Source organism: Magnolia sinica, chromosome 4, assembly GCF_029962835.1.
Source record: "Magnolia sinica isolate HGM2019 chromosome 4, MsV1, whole genome shotgun sequence".
In the NCBI taxonomy this organism is placed as follows: Eukaryota; Viridiplantae; Streptophyta; class Magnoliopsida; order Magnoliales; family Magnoliaceae; genus Magnolia; species Magnolia sinica.
This window is the reverse complement of record NC_080576.1, coordinates 94,579,100-94,601,687: the sequence shown is the minus strand read 5'-3', so window position 1 is coordinate 94,601,687 and position 22,588 is coordinate 94,579,100. Positions and strand designations below refer to the sequence as shown.

Sequence of the window (22,588 nt, the reverse complement as noted above, 5' to 3'; positions counted from 1 at the left end):
AGGCTACCCAAATTCATCATTCATGAAAACTAATAATTAGGAGTGCATTACTCAAATGAAAGAATATAAAAATTTCAGCTAGATCCAAATCTAAGATCGGCCACACTACATGAATGTAGAGGTTTAGGATCAATTTTAAATCTTAGTGGGCTCAATTGAGTTCTTTTATTATGATGATCTTTCAAACGTGTGATTAACATGAGAAATCTCATTTGATAGATAAAGTGGAATTGACATATACTGCATGGTAGGCCCATATAATATGCTGTGATTCCGGTCATAAAAGATAGTGGCAAGATTTTATAATGAGCTTCCTTTACTATGTGTTGAAAACTCTGTAGGACCCATCATGATGTTTGTGTTTTATCCACGTTGTCCACCCCTCCTTTTTTTAAAGGTCATTTTAGGGCATGAAACTAAATTTGAAGTATATCCAAAGCTCAAGTGGACCACACCACAACTAAGAGTGCGAATTGCCCGCATATCATTTAAAACTTATAAGGGACAAAAGTTTTGGATCAAGTTCGTATTTGTATTTTCCCTGAAATGAGGCTTACGTTTATCTAACCTTACGACATTGATTTGCTTACCATAATAAAACATTATTTACCAACGACATTGATTTGTGTACTATAATAAACCTAAAAAAAATAACGATGTGCACTAACATATCCCCGTGAGGACCAGTAAACCAGCAGCAAGTGGAGTAGATGTTATCCATATAATATCTTAGTAGGTGGTACGCTTACCATGTGGGGCCCACCTTGATGGATATGTTGTATATCCGCACCACCCATCCATTTGATCAGATTATTTTAGACCGTTATCTTAACACGGAAAAAAAGTGGTGAATGGCCGTTAAAATCGTTTTGTAGGCTACAAAAGTTTTGGATCAAGTTAATCTTTGTATTTTATTTTCAGCAAGGTATGTTTCACCTTATCAACGGGTTAGATGACAAATAAGCATTATAGATCTGCTTACGGTGGGCCATCGGAAGTTTTTAATGGTGGGGATTCAATCACTGCTGTCTCCTGAGATGTGATCCACCTGAGATTTGGATTTTCTTGATTTTTTCGACCATATGGGCTGGAAAAACGGATGGACGGTGTGGATATACAACACATCATCAAGGTGGGCCCCACGGTAAGGGTAGCGCCTGTGGCAACACGTAATCCGCTCCCCAACGGACGCGGATTTCCTGCGAAAGGCTTTCGCAGAAAGTTCCCGCGCAAGATTTTGCGTGGTGCCCACTACGATGTTTGTGAGAAAGCCACTCCGTCCATCCGTTTTTTGACTTCATTTCAAGACATGCGACCAAAAATGAGGAGGATCAGAGACTCAATTGGGCCACACGAGAGGAAACTGTGGGGATTTAGTGACCACCGTTGAAGCATTTATATGGCCACAAAAGTTTTGTATCTGTTTAATTTCTTGGCTTTTTCACTTCATCTCAGTGAAAATGACCTTATAAACGGTTTGGATGGAATATAAACATCAAGGTGGATCCTAGGAAAGTTTCAACGGTAGGAATTCCTTTCCACACTGTTTCATTTAGTATGGCCCACTTGAGTTTTGGATCCTAATTATTTTCGGTCTCATGCCCTAAAATGAGTTCAAAAAACGGATGGACGGGTTGGATTTCTAACAAACATCACAGTAGGCCCCATCCAGAATCATCAAGGTGGGCCCCACGGTAAGGGTAGCGCCTGTGGCAACACGTAATCCGCTCCCCAACCAGCGGCCCGCCAATCGAATCATCGTACAAAGTCCCAAAGCGCGAGATATGACGGGGAGCCTGCGTCGCGACGTACGCAAAACGACCGATATAAATTCGCGAGTCTGAACTACAACACCAACGATAGTGCGAGAGAGGACGAGAAAATGGGGATTTCGCTGCAGATGCTGTTGGTGCCATTGATGCTGATACTGCTCTCTCGTGGCGTCTTTGTTGTCGAATCACTTCGGATGCTTCGGCAGAGAAGCGGCAGTAGCAGCTTATATCTGACAAAAGAAGAACACTATTTCCAACAAACCCTCGATCATTTCTCCCCAACTGTACTATTCTCCCTTCTTTCTTTTCTCCTCCCGATTTTCCCACTCTTCATGTGGTTTTGGTATCATAATTCACTTCGTTGTATGCTTGTTTCTGTAATTTCCTCTCTCTCTCTCTCTCTCTCTCCCTCTCTCTCTCTCTCTCCTGATTGGATTCTTGTTGAATTCCGCTTTGCGTTGTTGATGGTGATAATCTTTTTATTAAGTTATTTGGAGAAATGATGAAGTGATTACGATAGGATTTGTGGTGAATTACCCAAGCCTCTCATCCGGTCGGCCTGCCGAGAAAATGCCCTGGCCACAAATCTTCATGAGTCCAAAATATTAAGTTCGGTGGGTCGGTTTGTTGAATATGGTCCTTTGGTCTTCCTTTTTTCTGTTTTCCTTTTTTGTTTAATTGTCCATTTTTCTATATGCAATGCACCAGTTGGGATACAATGAATCAAAGAAAAGTAAAGCAAGATTATAGAGAAGAACCCCAGCAATCCTCTAGCCAATTGCTAGAGATCATAAAAGCCCCCTCTTAGACCTTCCATGGAAAGCAAAAAGAAGAAGAAAAAAAAACACCAAAACCAGAGAAGTTTTATTTCAAATCATCATAATGTCTTATACCTCCAAGCATAGCTTTATATAGTCTTAAAACAAAAGAAAGAAACCCTAATAAAAATATAAAAATGACCAAAATACCCTTGAATCCTGTCCACCACGCATCTTGTTTGAGAGCTAATGAATAACTAACAAAATGGATCAATTTCATGACATTCTAACATTATTTGTCACCCCAAAAGTGGCCCACCAAAAGAGTGACGAGAATACAAATATGTAAATAACTCAAGGCTGAATCTAACCTAAAAACTATAAATACTATGACTTAAAGAGTCATTTGATTGATTCCCGCAGCACCACAATGTAATGTGACAGTTGATTTCATCAAACCATGGATATGGTCCAAATCATCAATCAAGACAATATAAATGGTTGGATTAGTCAGATGCTTGATCAATTGATTTGCATGGTCATTTGGTTGTATCAATTCCACCCTACTTTGAAATGAGCTCAGCCCGTAGTTAAAATCAAGATTTGTTAGTTGTGACGATCCAACTTTGTAGTGCATCGTTGTTTGCTTTGGCAACAATTAATGGTGAAGGCCTACTTGTTGGATTTCTAAACACTCACAAGATGGTGTTTTATGTAACAGCAATCCTTCTTTAGCTTCTTCGTGATCCTCCATGTTCGGGAGTCAACTTCCACTTCTTCTTTAAGAGCGGATTTATAGACCTAGATGCCTGAAACATCGAATGTGGCTTCATTCGTTGTTGTTGATCAACTTCTTATTGTTGTCATGGCATCTTTGCAACAGTCGGCTCTTGATTTGTATACCTTGATCATTGTTTAGACGGCACCATGGTATCATTCTCCATAGAATTTGCTACCATGGTTGATTCCTGTCCATGTTTTTGACCATCTAGTTGTCCATATCTATTGATCCTTCAATCTCTTTCATTGGGTCTTTCGTCAACTGATCTTTTGATTTGGATAGAACTTCTGCCATGCACCGAAAACGGAGTCCGAGCCCCTGAATTTGATCTTGGGATGCAGCTCGGGGATTTTTTTAAACCCTTAACCATGATATCCAACATTGCAAACAAGATGTGAGAGCAACTTAAAATAAAATTCTATTACATTCTCAAATACATTCAACCGTTTGATTATATCGGTACATTTCCAAAAGAAAGACTAAGCTAAATGGGATGTCGTTTCTCTTCTCGCTCAGCTACCTTGGTTGGTTAGGATTTCCTGAAAAAGATAAAAGACAGCTAGAATGAGCTTATCTTTTTCAGGAAATCCTAGTCAGCCAAGGTAGTTGAGTTAGAAGAGAAATGACATTCCGTTTAGCTTAGTCTTTCTTTTGGAAATGTATTAATGTAATCAAACAGTTGTATGTATTTGGGAATGTAATATAACTCTGTTTTGGGTTGTTTTCATATCTTGTTTGTGATGTTGGATATCATGATTAAGGGGGAACACTATTGAACCAATTGTAGAAAAAAATTAACAAATTTCCCCGAGTTGCATCCCAAGAGTGGAGTCAAGGGCTTTGGCTTTGTTTTTGGGGCGTGACAATTTCCTTCGATCTAGTCATGAATTCACCAACAAATCCATTTGTGGATCCACAATCTAGCTTGGTAATCTAGAATTGCCTCTAATCTCACTAGGTTTATCATGAGAACATGGATCTAGTCCAATCATCATTCAAGATAACCTGAATGCTTGGATTGGTTGGATCCTTGATCAACTGGCCTATGTGGCTGTTTGGTTGCAATGGATAAATAGACGGTTTTTACTTTTTGGCTAGGCATATTTATGGTGGGACCCACCTAATGAGTGGCTTGTGTTGGATCAATGGTCGTGGCCTCTTGATCTAAGCTAATTGTAATCCCCATAGTAGCTTGTTAATCAAGCCATTGGAACCCTTTTTTGCATGTACTATGTATTATTATTAATAATCCTATTTTAAAATGTCATTGTGAATTGTTTAAGGAGATTACAAATGGATTACCGCCCCAAATCTTGAGGGCAACTTGGGGTATTGAAGATCGAATCTTACAATGGCGTATCAGTGGCTACAAAAAGGGCTTGGCAATCCCTTGATGAGGCACCACTAGAAAAACAAAAAAGTGAACCTACAAAATTTCCACTTTTGATTTGGCGACGACCTTTAGTTTCTAAAAGGAGCATTACATTAGTTGTTTTTGGTTTGTGTAGCCAAGCTAGCTGCCTTGTTTTTATTGGAAAAGGTGCTTCCCCTTTAAGAAAAGGAGCTATTTTTTAAAAGAAAAATATTAAAGGAAATACCTCTTCCCCTTGGGGCTTGGTGGAACAACACAATCTAAGCCGATAGATGCCTAGCTCGAGCCCAACTCGCGTCCAAGCTCGAGCCTAGGCCAAAGGCTAAGCTCAAATTTGTGCCCAAATGTTGCAACCCGATTCTCGATCCAATGAGATCTCAACACTTGAATTGCAGAGAAACAAACAAGAGAATACTCGCAAGAATATTTGAGTAGAGAGGGAGAGAACTCTATTAATATTAAATTTCTTATAATGCTTGAGAAAACTCACACTTAGAAAATTTGGAATGCCTACCTCCTACACCACCCTCCCTACATGTTGGAAACAAATTTCAACTTTTGGACTTGTACTACCTCTATGACGAATCTTTTTATTCTTTGTTGGAAGCTGGTAGTGCAACCCTAAGCATTGGCTTGACACAATCTTTGTTGGAGTCCACTATAGATGATGTCTCTTTCACTGGCACTTTTGTGGGTACTAACTTGTTTGTTGTAATTTTAAAGTTCCTTGTAGATCCTGAAACATTTGCCCCCTTCTTCGTGCCACAACCATCTTTTGTAAAGGTGTTTCAATCTAAGTATTGAGACCTATTTGTATGTCTATCAATGTTACTGCCACTAAAGTGGATCCATCAATTGATTCATTGGTGAATTCAAGTGTAGGTCCAATGTTAATGCATCAATCACTTTAGATATCAACTTTTTCTTTGACTCTATGGATCTCTTTGTCGTTTCTGGAATTTCTAATTCAATTTTAGGTTATTTGTCACGTTTCAACAATTGAAGGATTCAATCGTTGGTGTCTTCATAAGCCGAGGCTACTTGTTGTTGGTTAGGACCTTGGTAGGCGATCTGCCCCTACGTATCCATGTACTCCAACTTTGCTCTCCAAATTTCCTCGACATTGGAGCTCCATACTTGATTATTGAAATTGCCTATTGCTTGTGTGAGTTGATTTACTGCTCTAGGAGTGTGTGGATCAATGGATTATTTCTACAAACTCTTCTTATTTCACCCCCTTCGAAGCCATTAGGAGATGATGTAGAGTAAGCAATTACCCAACGGTCACTTGCTCTGATACCAAAATGGTGCAACTAGGTTATTGAGTCAATAGGATTTCGATTCTCGAATCACAAAGAAACAAACAAGAGTACCTGCACAAGAATATCTAGGTTATTGGAGCTTCCTATCATACATGCTCAGTCGATTGGGTTTCGATAGAAAATGGAAACGGTGGATGCATGCCTGTTTTGAATCAGCCCATTTCTCTGTCCTTCTCAACGGGACCCCCAAAGGTTTTTTCCCTTCTTCTAGAGGACTCCGCCAAGGAGACCCTTTATCTCCCCTCCTGTTTCTTATGATTGGAGAGGCCTTATCCCAGATGATCTCTAAGGGTGAAAGTGCAGGTCTATTCAAAGGAGTTGCGATTCTGGGTGTTCCATCGACAATCTCTCACATCCGATTTGCCGACGACATCCTAATTATGGTGGAAGCAGACCCTTTATCAGTGCAAAATCTGCAGACAACTTTAAAATGCTTCGAGGCAGTGTCTGGTTTAAGAATCAACATGTCAAAGTCCAGAGTATTTGGTGTTAATTGCACTAACGCCGATCTCTCCGATTATGCTTCCATTCTCGGCTGCTCCCTGTCCTCCTTTCCGACCTTTTTCGTGGGCCTTCCTCTATTGATAGGCCCCCCTTCGACTGCTATGTGGGATCGCGTGATTCAGAAATTCAACAACATGCTCGATTCTTGGAAGACTCGCTACTTATCGATCGGGGGAAGACTGACACTCATCAAAGCTGCGCTGTCTAACTCACCTGTCTATTTTATGTCCCTCTTTACTTGCCCCCCTCAGGTTCTCCAAAGAATAGAAAAGCTGAGAAGAAACTTTCTCTGGAGCGGTAAGGAGCTCCAGGAAAAATTCCATTTATTGGAATAGAAAGATGTCTGCTCTCATTTTAATGAGGGTGGTGCCAGCATTAGAAACTTAAAGACGATGAATCGGGCTCTCCTCGGTAAATGGACTTGGCGGATGGGTACCGAGCCAGACGCGCTATGGAATTCTGTGCTCAAAGGTAAATATGGATCATCTCCTGGGGGTTGGTGGACCAGTGATTCTTCGCGGTACAGAGCTTCCTTCCTCTGGAAAGGTATTTTGCGGGTCAAAAAGACAGTTATTCAAAATATTGGGTTCCAGCTTGGGAACGGCGCTGCCATAAGGTTTTGGGACTACCATTGGATCTGTGACATGCCCCTCAAAAACAGTTTCCAGAACATTTACCGCATTGCAGTCCTCAAGGACCAGCTGATTAATTGTTTCTACTCTCATACAGCTGCCGGCACTGGGTGGGAAATTAATTGCTTTAGAAATCTTCACGATTGGGAGCTGGAGGAATACGCTGCCCTCCTCAATTGCCTCTACTCGTCAATGCCTACTAGGGATGAACCAGACAAGCTTATCTGGAAAGGGGAGAAATCCAATCAATTTTCAGTTAAATCGCTTTATTCCATCTTTTCCCCTTCCTCCATCCCTGTATCCTCGGTGCATTCGTTTATTTGGAAATACCAGGCCCCCCCTAAGTATATCTGCTTTGGGTGGTTGGCGACTAGAAATCGGATTCTAACGGTTGATAATCTCAAGAAGAGAGGCATGCAACTTCCGAATATTTGTCTTTGCTGTATGAACGATGAGGAAACGGTGGATCATTTATTGCTCCACTGCCCTCTCATATCGCACATCCTGTTGGATTTTTTTCAGAGATTCGATGTCAGTGGTTGCCTTCCTAATACCGTCTCCTCCTTACTTCCATATTGGCATGGGGTCAAACTGGGGAAATCAAAATCGAGTATATGGAGAATGGCGATTCTCGCGATTTGGTGGGTTGTTTGGATGGAAAGGAATGATCGATGTTTTAACAACGTTCACGCTTTAGCTCAACTTGTTGGGTCTTGGGCCAAAAACCTCCTTATTGAATGGGCTGTGTCTGTTTTGAATCTTAAGGACTGTAATTTTCTTTTCTTAGGCCTGTAATCTGGTTTCTGCCATCTCGGTAGCGCCTTTTCTTTTTCTAATGAATCGTTGCTTTTGAAAAAAAAAAAATCTGAGTAGAGAAGGAAAGAACTTTATTGATATCGGACTTCTTACAATACTTAAAGAAAACTTACACTTAAAACCTACTTAATTGCTAAAAGATAGATGCTGATAACGTTTCCCAGCATTATCACGATATCGTTATGATCCAACATTATCACGATATCGTTATGATCAGTCAATGGGACTTGGCCATTTGGAATGCCTACCTTCTACACTGCCTCCACTTTTATAGATCGACCCTAAATGAATGTTCAATGAGGATCCCTCCAACTAAGAGATTTATTTTATATCAATCATAATTGATTTCAAATCAAGTATCTCCTAGATGGTTCGGTTGACTGTTATAAGGCACGGTTGGTCGCCAAGGGTTATACTCAAACCTATGGCGTGGATTACTTTGAAACGTTCTCTCCTGTGCCCAAGCTCAACTCTATTCGCGTGGTGATTTCCTTGGTAGTGAGTCTGTCTTGGCCTTTAATTCCAACTGGATGTAAAAAATGCTTTCTTGCATGGTGACCTCTCTGAGGAAGTTTATATGCATCAGCCCCCGTGGTTTTCCCATTCAAGCACTTTGCTCGTGTGTCGATTGGAGAAGTCCATCTATGACCTCAAACTGTCCTTACGAGCCTGGTTTGATAAATTTAGTCATGCTCTCCTTGAGTTTGGATTTGTTTAAAGCTACGCCGATCATTCTCTTTTCATTTGCGGCCCATTAGGATTATGGTGCTCATTGTCTATGTTGATGACATTGTGTTATTAGGTAGCGATACTGAGGGTATGGTGGCCATCAGGTCTCTCCTCAAGACTCAGTTTGAATTAAAGATCTTGGGACTCTTCGGTATTTCCTGGGGATTGAAGTTAATTGATTGAAGATTGGAGTTGTGTTCTCTCAAAGGAAATACGCTCTTGATCTCCTTTATGAGTCCGGGATACTTGGATGTAAGCTTGCTGCTACCCTGATGGACACTACATACAAAATCACTTTGGACGATGGGGAACTCTCCGTCCTTGGATTGTATTGTCGTTTGGTTGGTCGACTTATCTATTTAACTATTACTCGGCCAGACCTATCTTATGTTGTGGGTATCGTCAATCAATTCATGCATGCCCCTCGTACGACACATCTGCATGCAGTGTATTGTATTCTTCGCTATCTCAAATCTGCTCTGGGCAAAGGTTTATTGTTTCAATCGCATGGTCATCTCCATCTTTCCAATTACTCAGATGTTGACTGTGCTGGCAGTCTACATGATAGGCGGTTTACCTCAGGGTATTGTACCTTCCTTGGTGGAAATCTTGTCGCCTGGAAGAGCAAGAAGAAGTTAATTGTAGCTCGATCATTTGCCGATGATGAGTATAGAGCAGTGGCTCATGCAACCTGTGAACTCGTTTGGATTCGCACTCTTCTCCAGGAGCTTGGCTATTCTCCCTTCGGTCCCATTCCATTACATTGTGACAATCAAGCTGCCATTCACATTGCTGGCAATCCGTTATTTCATGAACGCACGAAACACATTGAAGTTGATTGTCATTTTATTTGGGAGAAAGTCACTAAGAAGGAAATCATCATCCCCTTTGCTCGCTCCGACGAGAAATTAGCTGATGTTCTCACTAAATCTCATAGTCAGGATGCTCTATATCGTCTCACTGACAAGTTGGGCATGATCAACATCTATGCTCCAACTTGAGGGGGAGTATAGAGAGTTAATATGCATTTGTACTTTTATTTCTTTTGTATGGGCTTTTGTGTGTATGCATGTGTGCAATGCCCGGTTATCCGGAGGAGTATGTATATGTGCTATAGCATTATAAATTTATAATAAAAGGTGTGGTAGGGTTTTTGGAACCTAAAACACAAGAAACCCCTTTCTTCAAACTCTTTCTCTTATTCTTTTCTCCCTTTTCTCCTTCTCTTTTTCCACCTAAGATCATCCAATCTCAACTCATCCAACCTCAACTTTCCCAATCTAATGATGTTTTCCTTTTGGATTTGGCAGTGAATTTCAGTTTATGGTCCAATTTCATTTTAGCACGGATACTGCACACGTATTACATGTTGGCGTGTGTGGTGAGGTGTATTTAATCCCTCAAACAAATTTGCAACACTTGCATTTATATGCTGTACGAATTTCACTCTATAAAGTGAAATTACACAGAAAAGAATGGTTGGACAAATAACTTTCTTGAGCTGAAGTGAGTTTTTTTTTGGAGAAGATGAAGTGTTTTTGTTGGCGATCCTATTTGATAAGTGCTTTCCATTCTATTTTAAAAAATTTAGATACAGATATCATCATATCTATTTTTAAAGACATCAAAACTTTCTGAACAAAAATCTTTTGTTTGTTAATTTCTTCATTAGTATTACTTTCCCAGAATTATGTGCCTGGAGGTTTTAGCTCATAAATTTATTCTCCATGATGGTTACTTGGTTTGAGACTTTTAACAATGGTATTGCATCTTTGGCTATGCACATTGTGCTTACGGTCTATTTTTGAATTGGCATTTGCAGGATCATCGCCACTTTGAGCAGCGATACTATGAATTCCTTGATTACTTCCGAGCTCCGGATGGTCCTATTTTTCTGAAAATATGCGGTGAATCTGCATGCTCTGGGATTCCCAATGATTATACTGTTGTAAGTTCTATATTCTTGTAACCAATGTTCTACTTCTCAAAGTTTTCTTGGTGGAAGTTTTGATGATAGCTTTAATTTAACATGTGATACTTATTGATCTTGTTCTATGTAGGGTTTTGTTTAGTGGACCTGATTGATTACAATGTTAAAGATGGATGATTAATTGATTGCCCGTGATTATTAATTTTATTAGTATTAGAACTACATATATATTTTAAATTTAAAACAATAAACAAAAAAACATAGCAATACAGCTCCCTGGCAAAATCAGCCCCAAGAAGAAGAAGAAAAAAAACCGTTGCTGGGCCTATGGCCCACCACTAAACATTATACAAGGATCCTATTACCGGCCCACTTTCTCTCAACTGTAAATGATTGTGCACCAAGTGGACTAGAATACTAGAATTGGATTTCTGGAATATGGTCTACTCTTCTGTCAATGTGGGTCCATTTGATTATCATCCCCATGATTTACCACTGTGCCTTCACTGTTTTTTGCACTCTAAAGATTCGATTGTTTTGCTCTAGCTGTGCCATCCACAGGGTTGCTGTAAGTGCAAAACTCCACAGCATGTTGCCTGCTACATTCTGTTTCTTTCCTAGCCAATCTTGCGCAAATCTCTCCCACTGTTGCCAGAGAAGCCCAACTGATCCCAAATCGCAGACCACACTTTTTGATGCAAACTTGCAATGAAGTAACACACGGGCTCAGCTTTATTCAGTTTCTTTGCATGAATAACATCTTTTAGGGATTTGCATTCCTCTTCTTTTAATCTCATCAATCTTCAGGATGCTGTTACGACGAGCCTCCCAGTATAATGTGTTGACCTTTATTGGAGTGCCTTTTGTCCACACCAATTTGGTCCACTCAACCTCCATCTGGGTATTGTTTCCAAACACCTGATGCCATGAACTTACTAGAAACTTCCTGCTTGACTCAAGAGCCCACCTCCTTATATGTTCTCCCTCCAGACTAATGGGGTTCGACTCGAGCAATTGTAACATACTTGCAAGGGACATGATCTTTTCGTCCTTTAGATCTCTCCCAAACAGGGGGTTCCTTACTGCTGTGCCTGACCTTCTATGAATGAAATTTTTTACCATGCTCTCTCCATCCTCAGCAATGTTGAACAGAGAGGTGATCAGCTGAACAATAAATAGGAGTATCTCTGCACTACCTGTCTTTCCAGAACTTGACCTTGCTCCCTTCCCCAACTTTGAAGGATGTGGGACAAGAATTTCTCATAAAGCGTAGAAATTTCTATCCAAATCCTAGGCCCCTTTCTTCCAACTTCAGCCTTGACATCCCATGCATTTCTCGCTTTCACATACCTTTCTATTAATAGCTTTTTATAGGATTGAAGCATCTTTGACCCCTAGTCTCCACCACCATTTTGCTATCATCGTCAAATTGGTTTCCTTTATCGTCCTGATGCCCAATCCCAACTCTTATATAACCGCATACTTCCGTTCACATCACTTGATGATATTTGGGGCTATTTCCCCAGTTCTTCTGCATATATTCTATTTTTGCCGGGCATTTGAAAAGAGACAGGAGACAAATTGTCTAACTTACTAGCGCCGCCTGAATTAAGGTAACTCTTCCCCCATTCGATATGCATTTCCCTTTCCACACTGATAATTTTCTTTTGAAATTTTCCAAGATTGGATCCCATGCCTCCCTTGCTGTTTTTCCCACACTTAATAGCATACCCATCAGCTTCAGAGGGAACTTTGCCTCCTTTTGTTCCATAAGGCTCACCATTGCTGTAATTTCTTCAGAAGTCAGATTGACGCCTGTGATACTGCTCTTGGCTAGATTTATTCTAGACCCTACGCCCCCTCGAATCATTACAAAATGTCTTGGTACCCTTGAATCTCGGACACCTTCCTGCACCAAACATCACCATATCATCTGTTAACTGAATGTTTATGATCTTGCAATCCTTTACTGTCATGCCTCTGATTTTCCTTGCTTTGATAGCCTTGGCCAGCAATCTTCTCAGCACCTATGTTACGTTTGTGAATATATAGCCTAAATGGTGGTGATCCATTTGTGATAATAAAGAACCAAATTGACGAGATGCACCCATGCATCCATTTTCTCAAGTGCAGACCAAAGCCCATTTTTCCCACTAGATAATCTAAGAAACATAAACTAACACAATCATATGTAATGCAGGGGCATTTCACACAGGGCTCGAGTGGGGTAGCCCATGGGATGCGGGGGCACACTCGGGGTGGGCGGCTCATGTGATTTAGGGCTTACGAGCCTACGAGGGGGGTTCGGCTGAGGTCCTAACCCATGAGATGTGGGGCCTGGGCTATGAGATAAAGGGATTAATTCGCCAGACTCTAATAGTTCGAGCTTTTAGAGCAAGTCGTTAATTGTCCTGCATCAAATTGGTATCAGAGCGGGAGGTCTTGTGTTCGAGACTCCTCACGGGGGGTGATTAATGCAGGGGCATTTTCACACCTGACACGAGTGGGGGTTACACTTGGAGTGGGTGACTCATGTGATTTGGGGCCCACGGGGGAGGGGGTCTCATGTTTGAGACTCCTCACCGGGGGTGATTAATGCAGGGGCATTTCACATCGGGCTCGAGTGGGGTAGCCCATGGGATGTGGGGATACACTCGGGGTGGGGGGCCCATGTGATTTGGGGCCCACGAGTAACCCATGAGATGTGGGGCCTGGGCTATATGATAAAGGGATTAATTCGCCATACTCTAATAGTTCGAGCTTTTAGAGCAAGTGGTTAATTGTCCTGCATCAATATGCTTTTTCTAAATCTATTTTGAGCAGAACACCCTTCTTACCTTTCTTCAAGTACTATCAATCATCTCGAGATCAATGAATGGCCATCCGTGATGAATCTTCCTGGAATGAAAGCTGATTGGGATGATGATATAATGCTCTCTATTACCTTCAGCAGTCTAGACGCTAACACATTTGCCTCAATTATTTATAGACTTCTGACCAAACTTATTGGCCTAAATTTGCGGATATCTTTAGTGTCCATTCTCTTTGGTAGCAACACCATGAATTTTGCATTGATGACTTTGCACAATCTGCCCTCTTCATAGAATTCATCCATGGCCTCCATTATCTCGTTCTTGAGGAAGCTCTAGTTATGCTTTTAGAAATCTTTTGTGAAATCTTCCAGACCTGTGGTGCAGTCCCATTCCATGACCGCAATCTCTACCTCTTCTGTGGAAAATTTCTCTTCCAGTGCCTTTATTGTACTGGAAAGGATACTTTCTAATTGAAGCCTATCCACCCACGACCTTCTTGGGAATTCTTCAGAATCTAGTTTCTTGTAGAAGTCTACAATGGCCGTAGACACCCGATTCTTCTCAGGATACTGCTTTCCTTCCACTTTTATGCTGTCAATTCTGTTTGATCTTCTGCAGGCACTTGCTATTCTGTGAAAATAAGTTGTTTTCTGTCTTCTACCTTTATCAATATGGATGTGGAATTCTATTTCCAATTACTCTCCTCTTTTCTCCACATGTCTTCCAACTGGGACTTGATCTCTTGTCTTTCAATCCCGTCTTCTTCAATTAGTAGCGCTTCCTCACTTCTCCTATCTAATTTATCATTTCATTCACATTTTCGAACACCTATTTATTCGATACCCTGAGCATGGTATTCCGTATAGGTATCGGTTGGCGTAACGGTGCCCACCGATACCGATAGCGATATGGATACGGGGGTGTAACGGCGATATGGGGGTGTAACGACCTGTAATGGTGCATTTTTTTTTTTTTTTGCCAAAAAAATATGAAAAAATATAGATTAAATCCGGAGTATTATGAGCATTCCAAATATGCATTCATTTATAAATTGGAACATGTTTATGGTGGTGTAACGGTCCACTCTTTGGTGAGAAGTTGTATCGGACTGTCTGATCAATTTATGAACCAAACAACCTGGATTTGACTACAAAACTCATATATTTAATTTTCTAACTATCTACTATCAATTATAGATATATTAAAATGAATGTAATATCAAAATATCTTACATGTGTAGGTGCTTGCAATCATTTTTCATAATTTATTCTATATTAAGTTATTAACAATTTAACATACCCGTGGCTGTGACCGTGATTCCTGTCCTGTGACCTGTCATCCTCAAGTCAAGAATATTATGTAATTCATATACCTAATAATTTGATATCATTTTCCCCCATAAATCTTTTAAAAAATAAAAATTAAATTGAGGTAAATTGTGTTGTCAATTCGGGGTTGGTTTGGGGACCATTTGATGCCTGAAACTAGCCTCAAATTAATGTAATCTATTGACACTTATTCCACTAATAGATTGGTGGACATTTATTGGACAGTGAAAAATGAAAAATATCAAATGGTCCTATTTCAAAAAACAAGTGTATGCAAACTAATGGTAAAATTGTAGGAGTTACTTAATTTTGGGATTTTGACTTGGCAACAATGGTCCCAAAATTTACTTGGTTAATTTTGAGTTGATATAATGTCATGTATAAATTTTTAGGGCCATGTACTGGGGTCCACTTGATTATGTAGTATATATCCATGTCATCCATCCATCTTGTCAACTCATTTAAGGGCATTGGAAAAAAAAAAGGTAAATCCAGATCTTAGGTGGACCACTAGTGGGCCAGGCTATGTGACCTTATGAACAGGTTCAATGGAAAATAAACATTATAGTGGACTGCATGGATATTCTACACATAAATCAAGGTGGGGCCACTTAACAAAACAATGGTAAGTGCGGAGGCGGATTGCGTACCGAGTAACTCAGTACGCTAAGCGTAATGAGTAAACTCTGTGGGGTCCACTATAATTTATGTATTTTATCCGATCCGTCCATACATTTTACCAAATGATTTTAGGGCCCTATCTCAAAAACGAAGCATATAAAAAGCTAAAATGGACCACACCACAGCAAACAGTGTGAATTGAATGTCTATCGTTGAAAATTTCTTAGGGGCCATAGAAGTTTTGGATCAAGCTTATATTTGTATTTTCTATTCATCCATGTTTGTATGATCTTATGAGAAGGTTGGATGACAAATAAACATCACTATGGGGCCTAGCAAGGTTTCAACGGTGGAAATCATTATTTCCATTGTTTCATGTGACATGGTCCACTTGAGCTTTGGATAAGCTTCAATTTTGGGCTCAACCCCTAAAATGAGTTGAAAAAACCGATGGACGATGTGGATAAACCACATACATTCACTGTGGGTGCAATCCGATTTTCGCAAGTGCAGTGTGCACCGCAAGTCCGCCGAACATTTTAAAAAGAAATTTGAAGTGCGTGGCTGTGAAGTCCATTCGTTTTTCAAGAACGAAATGAAAAGAAGAGAGAGAGAGGGAAACCGAAAAGGAGAGAGAGAGAGAGAGAGAGAGAGAGAGAGAGAGAGAGAGAGAGAGAGAAGAAGAAGAAGAAGAAGAAGAAGAATAAGAAGAAGAAGAAGAAGGGCTGCAGGCCCGAGCAACTGCCACCGCCGCAGCCTCAGCCCGAGAAGAAGAAGAAGAAGGAGAAGGAGAAGAACGAGAAGAAGAAAAGAAAGAAAGAAAAAGGTAAGTTTTGCCCCTTTTTTTTTTTCCCAATTTTTCCTATTTTCTTTAGGCCTGTAACAGTTGTTACGGTACTGTAACGGCCGTTATGGGCACAAAAAAGGGGGCTGGCTGTTACAACCCCGTAATGCGTAACGGTCACAGCCGTTACTATTACGTATCGGCCGTTACGGCCGAAATGTAACCGTTTTGGAATACCTTGACCCTGAGACGTGCCCTGAGCATTCTGAGTTCTGCTGCAGACCTCTTTCTTCCCTTGCCTGACATACTGAAACTGTTCCACCACTATTCCACTGTTTCTTTGAATGACTGGGGTTCCAACCACATTCTTGAAATGAAATGGCTTTGGGCCACATGAGATTAGCTTCAAGGACAGACACCAGTTTTGTGATCAGACACAATTTTGGAACAACCTACCAGTTATCATCTGTGTTCGTTCCTCATTCTTCCCAAGAAGCTCTCAGTCATGTTGGATAGAAACAAGTTATGAAAGATGAGATGGCTGCTCTTCATCATAATCAAACTTGGACTCTAACTTTGCTGCTGGAAAATGCTCAGTTAGGCAATGCACAGTTAGGTGTTGATGGGTGTATATGGTTAAGTACAATCCTGATGGCTCAGTGAAGTGCTTAAAGGCTTGGTTGGTCGCTAAAGGATATTCTAAGACCCTAGGAGTCGACTATTCTAGTGGTAAAGCTTAATTCTGTGTGGGTAATTGTTTCAATTGTCATAAATTTGGATTGGCCCTTATACCAACTTGATGTGAAGAATGTATTTCTTCATGGTGATCTTACTGAAGAAGTCTATATGGAGTAACTTTCTAAATTTGTTGCTCAAGGGGAGTTAGATAATTTTCCATTGTAAGTTTTCCATTGTAAGAAGTCCATTTATGGTCTAAAATTATCTTCAAGAGCTTGGCTGAATGAATTTAGCAAATTAGTGTTTGAATATGGAATGAAATGGAGTCAGGATGACCACTCTATCTTTGTGAGGTGAAGTGAGTAGGAGTCATTGTGTTGGTAGTGTATGTAAATGATATCGTTGTCACCAACAGTCTGTATTGAAAAGTAGAAGACATTTTTGCAGCAAAATTTCTATTACGGCTTGGGTCGTCTTGAATACTTACGTATTGAAGTAGTAAGATCTAAGGTGGGCATTAATTTATTGTAACAAAAATATGTGATAGATTTACCAGCGGAGACTAGTATTCTGAGAGTAAAACCAGTTGAACCTCTTATAGACCCAAGTCAGAAGCTCAGTGTAGACAAGGAGAGTGGATTGGTCTTCTAGGAAGATATTGTCGACTTGTTGGAAAATTGATTTATCTAACGATCACTTAACAAGATATCACTTTTCCTGTAAGTGTGGTCAACCAGTTTATGCAAGTTCTTCCTGTTCCTTAAATGAAAGCAATGTTTCATATACTCAGACACTTGAAGGGAGCTCCTGGTTGTGGTATTCTATATAAGAGCAATGGTCATTTTCAAGTAGAAAGGTATTCAAATGCAGACTCGGCTAGTTCTCCATCTAATAGACAATCAACTACAGGCTATTGTACCTTTGTAGGAGGTAACCTCGTTACATGGAGAAGTAAGAAACAAAGTGTGGTGGCTTGTTCAAGTGTAAAGGCAGTGTGTAGGGCAATGACTCATGCTACATGCGAGCTTGTTTAGCTCAAGATATTGATGAACGAGTTGGGGTTTATGGTTGATGTTTCCATGAAGTTATATTGTTTAATCAAGCTGCTTCTCATATTGCCAATAATTTGGTTTATCACGAGAGAACCAAGCACATAGAAGTTGATTGCCACTTCATCAAAGACAGTTATGAGTAAGGAAATTTGCATATATCTCTCTAAAAGAAAAAGTTAAGGTCACATGCCATTTGTCAAGTCTCAGGATCCATTGGTAGATGTTCATTGAGGCTCTTGTTTGTACTCATTTGGATTGTCTTTTTGGTAGGCTGGATATTCATGATACATATGATCTAACTTGAGGGGGAGTGTTGACGGACTGTGATAGATGGTGATGATCACACATGTGGCCTACTTCACATGGAGATTGTGGTTTCTATCGTTTTATTTTATTATTCCTTTTGTATAATCCTTAAGGTGATGGGTTAGCACAGAGTAAGCATATTGGCTTTGGTTATGGACTAACTTAAGCATGGGGGTATTTTGTATTATTACATATATTATGAAAGCCCTAATAATAATAAGAGGAGAGGCTACGGGCGTCCCAACCTTTTAAGCCTTCTCTCTTTTCTCTATCCTCTTTATATTCTCTCTCCTTCTCAATCTAACTTAAAGAACACAAGATATGGAATTCCTCGGTGTATTTATTCGATTTATTCCTTCGACATAGATTGTGACATCTTTGATAGAGGTCACGGGCAATGTTGTCATATCGCATATGTGATCATGTGCAATCGCATATGCAGTCGCGTATATATATATATATATATATATATATATATATATATATATATATATATATATATATATTGAAAATTAGAGTTTTCCTGGGGTTTAAAAAATGAAAAAATATAAGAAAGTAGGGGGAACTTTCCTAAGTTAATAGATAAATAATTTTATATGCCCTTGCAATACATTTGAGTAAAATAAAACCAATTAAACAATGAATTAAACATTAAGTCATCAACATTCGACAATATATTTAACAAATATCAATCAACAGTCAATACTCAACACACTTTGTAAGTAAACAAAATGAAGAAGCTATTTATTTATTATTGATCTTTTATAAGTTTATAACAAAATAATACTAAATGGTAAATGCTACTATATATATTGATCTATTTGCTATTATGGCATTTGCTCACCACCACCACCACCATCATCACCGTCATCGTCCAAGTCATTTCCTTTTTCCACATACACTTCTTCTTATGTTTCTTTATCATTTGTATGTATTAATACTTCATTAACATCCAACGGTGGATCTTCAGCTTGATCATCATCATCTCCTTCTATCTCCTCAATTTCTTCCACGGGTTGACTGCTACTACTCGCCCCCCGGCCCTCAGATCTTTCGCCTTCGAGTGGAAGCAGAGGTACCTTCTCTAGGTGTCGATCTGTATGCGACATCTTTAACTTGTGCCCCATGTCAGGTCCTCCCCAACAAATGCTGGGTCCTCCGTCTTTACGAGCCACTCGTTATCTGCATCTAGCTCATGTAAGTAGATAGGGTCAAAGAAACCAGGCTTTTCTTTCATAGTCTGGAATCATTCTCGCAATTTCTAATTGTATTGGATGAAGACCAAGTCGTTGAGCTTCTTTTGCTCAAGGCGATTCCTTTTCTTGGTGTGAATCTGATGAAAGAAAGTGTATTTGGCATTGGCTATTTAGTTAATTAGCTTACATTTATAACATATAAATTGAAGTTACATTACTAAACTGTAAGTCCGTAACATATTAACATTTTCATTTTAAACTTACCATCTCGATCGTGCTCTAGTTGCGCTCGCAACTGCTGGCGGAACACGTGAGTCCAAAAATCCTCATAGCCATTTTCTTTAGAGTTGAGTCTTTTCCTGTTCGGGTCCACTCCATAGGCAGTCTGCCAGTCAATTGAGAAAAACAGTTTTAAGTAGGTTGGACTTTGTAGATTACATTGTAAAAAAACTATTTGTAAGAGAGTTGAGACATTCATACTACTTATTGGGCAATTTCATTGTCCAATGCCTGATGACGATATCCCTTGAGAATGTGCCCCCACTCTTTATATAGAAGTCCAGTAGTGTTGAGATCTTGTCCTGTTCTTCTCTATCCGAAATCATTTTTTCCAATACATCAAAAAATACAACCATATGTAAGGTAAGTGCTTCTGCTGGATCAGAAGAAGCGAATAAACAGGCTGGGTTAAGGATGTAAGTAGCTGAATACAATGGAAAACTTCTCATTCCCTCTCCATCGCATCATATATGTAACCTATTGGAGGCTTCTCATCCCTGTCCACCAATCACAACATAATGACTAAGGGCTCAGCTGCTTTTAGCGCCTTTACCAATTGAGTCTAAAAACTTTGCGAAAGGATTGTTTGTTGAACCTGTTTCCCTTCATCATTCTTTGACCAATGCCCACTTATAAAATCGGCCGACATTATAAAGCTTTTAAGTTTTGATTTTTTTGCACGTAATCTTTGTAGTGTTAAGAAGGTTGTAGCAAAACGGGTGACTGCTGGACGTAGCAAGTTACCCCCAATGTGTTTTCTCATTCGACTGAGAAGAAGGGCGTGTTTGTATATAAAGACCGTGATTCTTCTAGCCTTTGAAATCACATTTAAAAATAACCTACCTATATCTTCTAACATTATATCAACACAATGGGCTGCATAGGGAGTCCAAAATAAACGACGCCTCTTCTCTATAAGAAGACGACCGACGGTTACATATGAGGCTGCGTTGTTCGTAATTACCTATATAACTTATTCCTCACCTATTTCCTCAAGTACATTATCTAGTAAGCTAAACAAGTATTCTCCAGTATGCGAATGACCCAATGCATCCACGAACTTCAAGAACATTGTCCCAGCTGGACAATTTACCAGAAAGTTAATGAGAGACTGACCGGATCTATCAGTCCATCTATCGGCTATGTGTGAACACCCATACGTTTTCCACGGTTCCTTATATTCGGCTATAAAGGACAGTGTATAATCAACTTCGGCTTTGAGGCACGTCTCCCTCATTTCATGATATGAAGGAGGTTTAATCCCAGGTTCAAATTGACTTGTAAAATCAATCATAACTTTGAAGCTTCTCGATTTAACTGCGTTGAAAGCAATGCCGGTTTGGTAAAATCACTTAACAATACATTGAATAGTGGTTTTCCTATCTTTTTGTTTATACCGGTTTTCTAAAGTTGTTTGAACCGGCCCTTTGCCCCGACCCGTTTGGTCGACCGCATCCTCGGAGTGTGATCTATGCCATCTCTCCATGGGCCCATGCCCTCAGGCTCTTTTCGAGGCCGTTGGTGGTGGTCTAGACCAGCCTGTCGAAGTAGGGGGAGTAGGACTAGTTTCATCTACATCAACTACGTTTATAATTGAGAGTTGAGAATTGGAGGCTTCGAATTTGAGAGTTGAAAGATGGAGAATGTAATTATGTAAGAGAGAATGAGATATTCGAGACTTTGAAAATGTATGAGTAGAGAGAGAGAGAGAGAGAGAGAGAGAGAGAGAGAGAGAGAGTGCATGTAGTATGCAAATAGGACGTTATGAATGCCTTTTTATATGGGAAAAAGGCTGATTTTTGAAAAAAATATTCCAACAGTCAGTTTCTGACCGTTCGTCAATATGCGATTGCATACATCGCATATGCGATCCGTATTGTTGCACGAGTGGCATATGTGATCGCATCGCATATGCCACTGTTGCATATGCGATTTCCACTCCAGTGTGTGCATATGTGACCGCATATGCGAATGTGCGGTCGCACATGACAACAACGGTCACGGGCATAAGTCACGAGTAGAAACTTCCGTTTTAATTTCTTTTTTAATCTTTTCTCAAAAATTTGTTCTCTCTTTTCCTTGAAGCATTTGTTTGGCATGTAGATTGTCCGACAGATTAACACATGATTGGAAAACTTCATTACTGCTAATTGAACCCAGTGTTCGAAAAATCGGTATCGTGGTACATATTGCATCCTTGGGATACAGATATATAACGGTTATCACATGGGATATATTGTTTGTATCAGGTAATTTATCACACTTTTTGGAAAACATGCGGAAACATTGAGAAAATGGTTGAATTTTTCAATGAAACTTCATGGATTGTTAAAAAAGACCTTAATACACACTTTTAAATCATAATATCTCAAAAAAGAAGTGCATATAATAGGTTTCCTTTGCAGAGGGTCCTAAGTTATGCATTGTTTAACTGAACTAATGCAATATATTCAAATTGAATGCATAACATTTGGAGTGTATGTGATGATAATTTCATCAAACACTCCTAAATACTACGGAATTAGTGTTAATTGACAGTTGGTTGAAGGAAATTTTCAAAAAAAATTAATATTTTAATTAAAAATGATTTCTATTTTTCAAAAATTGACAAGGACTTAACAAATCAGTAGATTAGCCCTCATACATTCCTGATTTCATATATGGAGTGCAACATTGCAAGCAATTTGGGAGAAATTGGAGAAATTTTGAAAATTTCCAATTTTCCCTAAATCAAACCACCTACACTTAAATTTCGAAATTAGAGTGTATGTGATTATCATTTCATCAAGTACTCCTAAATACTTCGAAATGAGTCTCAATGGATAGCTGGTTGAAGGAAAATTTCGGAAAAAACATAGAGAACATGAAGATCCAATGGATATCGAAATCAAAGCTCTAACTCCATGATTTTTCAT

The 22,588-nt window shown here is 39.6% G+C and overlaps 1 protein-coding gene across 2 annotated transcripts in view; it reads left to right on the top strand.

Annotated features, from left to right (window-relative positions):
• The first annotated feature begins 1,844 nt into the window (after positions 1 to 1,844).
• Positions 1,845 to 22,588, top strand: part of LOC131243406 (probable serine protease EDA2) — an 88,730-nt gene continuing 67,986 nt past the window's right edge. For both annotated transcript variants that reach the window (XM_058242753.1, XM_058242754.1), the window contains exons 1-2: positions 1,845 to 2,056; positions 10,509 to 10,634. In XM_058242753.1, coding sequence (XP_058098736.1) covers positions 1,883 to 2,056; positions 10,509 to 10,634 — 300 coding nt within the window. In that variant the 5' untranslated portion in view covers positions 1,845 to 1,882. The remainder of the gene's footprint in view (positions 2,057 to 10,508; positions 10,635 to 22,588) is intronic.